Genomic DNA, 7658 nt, shown 5'->3' on the forward strand with positions numbered 1-7658 from the left:
GACAAAGACTAAATTAATACATTTCCCCGACAAAAGACTTAGCCCAGTGATCTACAGCTGCCTACTGCCAACAGACACTAGTGGTACACAGGACTCAGACCCAGAGGTCGGGCACGTGAGGGGTGCAGAAGGCGTAGGCTACCAGGATGTGTTGCTGGGCCAAGCTAAAGTCCACTGGCTGGGCGTTTCCCACAGCCGTTCGTTCTGTCGCTCAATGTGTTCTTCACTAACTGCAGACCAGCTGAGCCCTTCCTAACAACATACCTTATTGGACCATACAAGAACATCTCTGAGGAGGTGGTAAAGTAACCAGCAGCAGAAAGCTGTATGCCACACATGATCAATTCTGATGGGATTTGTTAACAAGGTTGTGATAAGAAAGTAAATGATACACACTATAATGATAGAATGAAATACACTACATGACCAAAAGTATGTGGACACCTGCTCGTCGAACATCTCATTCCAAAATCAGGGGCATTAATATGGAGTTGGTCCCCCCTTTGCTGCTACAGTCTCCACTCTTATGGGAAGGCTTTCCATTAGATGTTGGAACATTGCTGCAGGGACTTCCATTTAGTCACAAAAGCATTTAGTAAGGTTGAGACACTGTTGTTGGGCAATTAGGCCTGGCTCGCAGTCGGCGTTCCAATTCATCCCAAAGGTATTCGATGGGGTTGAGATCAGGACTCTGTGCAGGCCAGTCAAGTTCTTCCACACTCGCCAAACCATGTCTGTATAGACCTCGATTTATGCAAGGGGGCATTGTCATGCTGAAACAGAAAAGGGCCTTCCTCAAACTGTTGTCACAAAGATGGAAGCACAGAATTGTCTAGAATGTCAGTGTATGCTGTAGCGATAAGATTTCCCTTCACTGGAACTAAGGGGCCTAGCCCAAACCATGAAAAACAGCCCAAGACCATTGTTCCTCCTCCACCAAACTTTACAGTTGGCACTAAGCACTCGGGCAGGTAGCATTCTCCTGGCATCCTCCAAACCCAGATTAGTCCTTCGGACTACCAGATGGTGAAGCGTGATTCATCACTCCGGAGAAGCATTTCCACTGCTCCAGACTCCAATGGTGGCAAACTTTACACAACTCCAAGAGAACCGCTTGGCATTGCGCATGGTGATCTTAGGCTTGTGTGCTGCTTCTCGGCCATGGAAACCCATTTCATGAAGCTCCTGACAAACAGTTATTGTGCTGATGTTGCTTCCAGAGGCAGTTTGGAACTCGGTAGTGAGTGTTGCAAACGAGGACAGTTTCATCACTAGGCGGTCCCATTCTCTAAGCTTGTGTGCCCTACCACTTCGCGGCTGAGCCGTTGTTGCTCCTAGACGTTTCCACTTCACAATAACAGCACTTACAGTTGACTGGGGCAGCTCTAGCAGAGCAGGAATTTAAACACTTACTGGAAAGGTGGCATCCTATGACAGTGCCATGTTGAAAGTCACTGAGCTCTTCAGTAAGGCCATTCTACTGCCAGTGTTTATGGAGATTGCATGGCTGTGTGCTCAATTTTTAACACCTGTCAGAAACGGGTGTGGGTGAAATAGCAAATCCGCTAATTTGATGGTGAGTCCACATACTTTTGTATAAATAGCATATGTGCTACTGTATACAATGGGCTATGTTCTTTTTTTGCTTCATATAGAGGATCGGTATGACTATTCAGTATCCCTGTGGATATTGACTAGATCTACTGATAAATTAATCACCTCCTCAGGTGACCAACTACCCGTTCCCCATCTGGACGTAGTCCTACCTGGCCGTCCTCTTCCCCATCTTCCTGCTGACAGACCTCCTGAGGTACAAGCCGGTAATCGTGGTCCAGGGCCTCTTCCTGGTCACCAACTATGTCCTGCTCTGCTTCGCCCATGACCTTTCTGCACATCAACTATGCTGTGGTGACCTCCATGGAGGTGGCCTACTTCTCCTACATCTACAGTGTGATCCCTCCAGCGAGGTACTAGCGGGCCACCGGCTACCTCCGCAGTGCCATACTGACAGGCTCCACCCTAGGGGCCACCCTAGGCCTGTTGCTGGTCTCCCTGGCAGGGCTGGACTACTTGTACCTCAACGCCATCTCCCTGGGGATCCTCAGCGTTGCATTCCTCATCTCTGTCTTGCTACCCATTCCCCAGCGTGGGATGTTCTTCAGGGGGGAGAAGGCTGTCCTGGACCTGAGTGCCCAGATCCAGGTGGGGGATGAAGTGAGTGCAGTGGAGGCACAGGAGCTGTGTGTTTGTTCAGTGGAGTAACTGTGCTTTGGGGTTTACCGGTTGGTGAATTTTATATTGAGATAAAATTTTACAATGCTAATATTTTTTTATTACTCAATAAAAATAGACTAATAAAACTCCCAAATTGCCAGGACACAGCTGAATGTTGGTCTCACAATCTGATTTATATGTGCTCCATGATTAAATGGGTAATGTGTTTCGATTGGCTTAAGGCAAAGTAGTTCCATGGTCATCTTCGCTTTGGTCCAAGTTGGGCTCTGCACGCAGAGAAGAGTAATTGCTTTAATTAAAGTGATAGCTTGGGAAACAATTTTTCTGATTATTGCTGATAGCTCGGGTTTGAGAGATAGTGACTTATTGTAAAAAGTCAATCTGACTCTGGGGAAGTGGATAAAGGGCCTCATTGCCAAAATCCCGAAGTATCCCTTTAATTAAATCAAAGCCCTGTCTTCGATCCTTTGTGTTCAGGGATAGAGACATTATACTGTCCTATAAATGATGGTAGGAACACTGTCCCTAGGAATACGATGAGGGTCCTGTTTGAATTCTTCAAATTTTGCATCCGTCCTTGCTAGGAGTATCCACTGATCTGATATGAATGCATTTTCAACATCTTGAAGAACGATCTGGCCTTAATGGCCATGTACTCTTATAATCTCCACCCGACACAGCCAGAAGACGAGTGGCCACCCCTCAGAGCCTGGTTCCTCTCTAGGTTTCTTCTTAGGTTCCTGCCTTTCTAGTGAGTTTTTACTAGCCACCGTGCTTCTACATCTGCATTGCTTGCTCTTTGGGGTTTTAGGCTGGGCTTCTGTATAAGCACTTTGTGACAATATCTGATGTAAAAGGGGCTTTATAAATGCATTTGATTAATTGATTGATGAAAGCCATGTATTGAATCCTATGCTTTAACCCAGCCAACAGTGTTGAATCAATGATTGCTTCAAGGAAGGGAGGAAGGAAGGATGCAGTTTACAAGTATTTAAACAGTTTACAAGTGTTTACTCAGGATCTAAAAAGGAAATGATTCACTGTTGTTGTCCCATAGGTGCAGCCACAGCCTTTTGTGTGGGTCATGTAAAGGTGAGCTGGAATGTCTGGGGGGAGCTGTCACTGAGGGTGTTCTCTCCGGTGGGGGCAGGGGCCATGTTTCTGATTGGGCTCACCAGCAAAATTTGGGCAAGCTATGCTGGCAACATCATCTTCAAGGCCTCATGCTGCTGATGCGGCCTCATGCGGCCTTGTCTTCCAGGCCTCACTTAGGAAATGCTGAATACTCTCTAGGCCATACTTCAATGAGCTCTGCTATATTTATTTAATACACCTTCCACGTATTCCATAGACATTCATCAGAACTGCACAAAATATTCAGGACAAAGTGTTATCTGTTTTGTCCTTACAGATTCCAGAATGCAGCCAACCTCTCCATGGCGTGCTATGGAGAGGTCAACCAACACTTTTGTCGCCCTCTTGCTGCAGACCATTCTCACAGCCATCGTTGTTGAGGAAACTGCACTGGGGCTAGACATTGTCACGCAGGTATGGTTGCACAATCCAGAGCTAGAAAGGGCAGTGCCCATTCTTTTATCGGATCACTGCACAAGTTGCCAAAAGTGAAGAGAGAGTGACACCTGGTGGATAATTCTTACCACATTTTTACTGTTCTTGACCCGTCTAATCAAATTGATCTTTCTCCAGTTCGTCGTCCATGGCAGCTACTATGCAGCAATATCTGAGCTTTTCCTGATCCGAGGGATGTACACAGTCTGTGCACACCACTGCAGGCTTAAACAGGCAATGGACTAGGAGCAGAAAGACAAAACCAAAGTGGAGGTGCCCTCCTCAGACCGGTTCTGTCCTGACCACAGACAATAGACTATCAGAACCTGGGGGGCAAGGAGTCTTCAGGAGTTCACCCTAACATTGAATTTCATGGTGTTACATACTTGTATTTATAATAAAAATAAAACCAATGTTGCGTAAGCATTGTTTTGTCCAACTTCTCTTTAAGTCATCCAAAAGATAAGGTGTGTTCAATTGATAGTCATGGCCATGTTAATTGTGCATTATCTATCTAGCGTTTTAGGTATCACATACATTTATTGAGCAGGTTGTTGATTGACAGACTGAGCTCACTGATTACACAAACAAACCGAGGTGACTTCCATATGGGGAGGAGACACAGGCTGGATTAAGAGTCGTGTGAGAGAGCAGACTAACCTTAGCAGGTAAAGCAATAAACCTGCTGTTCGTATGAAGTATATAAACGTGCATGGGTGATAGTAGTGGCTATCGCTATTTGTGGATCTGTGAAGATGGATGCTGTGAAGCGGTGGAAGGCAGGATGGGGCTATCCCACGACTATGCTGTGCGTCTATGGGTTCTTCAGTACTGTGAAACCTCTCGTACCCTTCATCTACCCTTACCTGACTGGTCCAGACAAAAACCTGACGGTGGAACAGGTACAGTAAACTACAGGACAAACATTTCAATGCCTTGTCTTCATACTCTTATACTCTCTTTAGAGGAGTGTACCCATTTTTTTTATATATATTTTAAATCCGAGCCTTTACAACTTTATGAGTAACACAACCATGTTTATGACCACTTTACTACCTACCAACTTGATAAAGAAAAGGAAAAGCAAGGAAGAAAACGCTCTTGAAACCAGGGGGTGTATTCAGTGAAGGGAAATGTTCAGAACAAAACAAAGTAATAAACAGAGTGGACACGATTCCTGATTCTATGACAATCATTTCTGTTTTACACAATACTGTAGCGAATCAGGGGGTAGTCCCAGCCTGGGCTTTAACCTTAAAACACAGGACCATAAGACTGTCAACCCAACACTTTATTTATCCCAAGAGATCCAAACCTCTTGATGAGGTTGCTAGGTGTTGAATTGTGCTCGCTACATTACCCCATTCTTGCCCCCACGTTTTTGATGGCCGCAACGGATGTAGTGAGGTCAGGAACTAGTGCGGACCAGGGTTTGAACTTGTGACCTTGCGGCTGTCAACCCAACACCTTAGCCTTTACGGCAAGAGATCTGAATCTCTTGATGAGGTTGCTGCGTTGCTCACTAGGTGTTGCGTTAAGGTCGCAACAATCAATACATTTTCTATCTGAATGTTCTGTAATGTTGCAACCTCCCAAACAGACAGCAGTGTTGCACTCTAAACCAGGTGACCAACGAGATCTACCCTGTGTGGACATACTCCTACCTGGCTGTGATGGTGCCAGTCTTTCTGCTCACCGATTGGCTGCGCTACAAGCCCGTCGTGGTGTTTCAGTGCATCAACCTCTTCATAACCTGGGCGATGATGCTATTGGTGCAGGAGGTGGCAGTCTTTAAGGCGATGCAGTTCTTCTACGGCGTGAAGTCGGCCTGTGAGGTGGCCTACTTCTCATACATCTACAGCATAGTGGACCTGAAATACTACCGCAAAGCTACATCCTACTGCCGTAGTGTACAGCTGCTAGGCTACACGGTGGGCTCTGTGCTGGGACAGTTGCTGGTCAGTTTCAACCTCATGTCCTACAACAACATCCTGGTACTTACCCTGGTGTTGATCTCCATCGCCCTGGTGACTTCCCTCTTCCTGCCCATGCCACAGAGAAGCATGTTCTTCCATCGGAGTCAAAGTGACCCACCACAAACCCCAGAAGGAGGGGACATGTGCACAGGTGATGTGTCCACTGAGGGGCCAGTGAGGGCTAGGGGCTGCAGCCAGATATTTTTGCTGCTGTGGAGAGACTTTCTCCAGTGCTACTCAACCAGGGCACTTCTGTACTGGTCATTATGGTGGGTACTGGCTACCTGCGGCTACAACCAGGCAATTAACTATGTACAGGTGTTATGGGCACACATACAGCCATCCCAGAAAGTCCAAGTCTATAACGGAGGGGTGGAAGCTGTGTCCAATCTGTTTGGTGAGTAGCGAAGCATCAACTGTTCGAGTTCACATGACCATCAGGTATTTGTAGATGTTTGTCTGGCATTAATAATCAATCATCACCAACAGTCAATCTGCAGTCATACTACTAATATGTAATTACTTATTGGTAAGTTTATTACATCATGCGTGTGTCTTACAGGTGCAGCAACGGCCTATGGCATTGGTTTCATCCAGGTGGACTGGGCCCAGTGGGGAGAGTTGTTCCTGGGCTCCATCTCTGGCCTGGGTGCTGCAGCCCTGTTCATCATGACCTTCACTGACAACATCTGGGTCTGCTATGCCGGCTATGTTGCCTTTAAGGGCCTCTACATGCTGCTTATCACATTTGCCATGTGAGTTTGTGAATTACTGCCATTAGAGAAATGTAGCTGCCAAACTTGAATGATTATTTGACAATAATAAACCATTTCCTCCCAGGTTCCAAATTGCTACTGATCTCTCTATGGAGAGATATGCACTGATCTTTGGAGCAAACAACTTTGGGTCTTTGGTCCTTCAGACTATCATCACATCTGTTGTGGTGGATGGCAGGGGGCTGGGCTTGGGCATCATCCCACAGGTGAGTTAAAGTTTCAAGTGTCAAAGGAGGCAAGTTCCTACAAACCATTAGACCCCGACTCTTCCACCACAACCCCACCAATGGTGCAATTCCATCCAACAATGTCATTATCCAACATTATGAATAGGTACCTTGGACTTTTGCCTTGGATGTTATGAACTGTCCTTGATGTTTGTCCAAAGAAACAGCGTTAAATATCTGGCTAATTCAAAACATATATTTTTTTATCTGAACTGTGTAACTGAAAAATAAGCTTAATGCTTTTCCACTCTTCTTGCAGTTCATCATTTATGGAAGCTACTTCTCAGCCATCGCTGTCATTTTCTTTCTGAGAGGTGTGTACACGATAATGAGAGTGCGGCAAAGCCACAGAGACTCCACCGCTACAGAGGAGCCTCCAAGCCCAACCATGTGTACACCACTGCAAGCTTGAACATGCAGTGGAACAAAAAGAAGAACCCAAAGTATAAGTGTTTTCATCTGACCGGTTCTGACCATAGACATTCATCTGTCCAAAACTGGGTGGGACTAGGTGTCTCACCAAACATCTACTTTAAAATAGAATGTCATGCTGCTCTGTATTCTTGTATTTAAAATCAAAATAAAAATGTATGTTCCTCGGGTACAAACCACTGACAATCTGAAATGGTCCACCCACACAGACAGTGTGGTGTAGAAGGCGCTAGAGGCCTCAAGAGGCTGAAGAAATTTGGCTTGGCACCAAAGACCTTCATAAAGTTCTACACATGCACCATTGAGAACATCCTGGTCGGGCTGCATCCCCGCCTGGCACGCTAACTGCACGGTCCACAACCGCAGGGCTCTCCAAAAGGTGGTGCAGTCTGCCAAATGCATCACCGGGGGCACACTGCCTGCCCTCTAGGACATCTATAGCA

The 7658-nt window shown here is 46.1% G+C and overlaps 1 protein-coding gene and 1 pseudogene across 1 annotated transcript; both read left to right on the forward strand.

Annotated features, from left to right (window-relative positions):
- The first annotated feature begins 146 nt into the window (after positions 1–146).
- LOC110503321 lies at positions 147–2262 on the forward strand (annotated as a pseudogene).
- Positions 2263–4425: 2163 nt separating this feature from the next.
- On the forward strand, positions 4426–7658 carry LOC110503746 (thiamine transporter 1). Its single transcript, XM_021582244.2, has 5 exons — positions 4426–4706; positions 5430–6177; positions 6343–6535; positions 6621–6762; positions 7043–7658. Exons 1-5 carry the CDS (start codon positions 4560–4562, stop codon positions 7193–7195), a joined length of 1383 nt encoding a protein of 460 aa, XP_021437919.2. The 5' UTR covers positions 4426–4559; the 3' UTR covers positions 7196–7658.

Source organism: Oncorhynchus mykiss, chromosome 24 (genome assembly GCF_013265735.2).
Source record: "Oncorhynchus mykiss isolate Arlee chromosome 24, USDA_OmykA_1.1, whole genome shotgun sequence".
NCBI lineage: Eukaryota > Metazoa > Chordata > Actinopteri > Salmoniformes > Salmonidae > Oncorhynchus > Oncorhynchus mykiss.

Coding starts and splice junctions, on each gene's coding strand:
- LOC110503746 (XM_021582244.2), top strand. CDS start 4,560: ATGGATGCTGTGAAGCGGTGGAAGGCAGGATGGGGCTATCCCACGACT. Junction 4,707..5,429: donor AAAACCTGACGGTGGAACAG/GTACAGTAAACT, acceptor ACTCTAAACCAG/GTGACCAACGAGATCTACCC. Junction 6,763..7,042: donor GCTTGGGCATCATCCCACAG/GTGAGTTAAAGT, acceptor CTCTTCTTGCAG/TTCATCATTTATGGAAGCTA.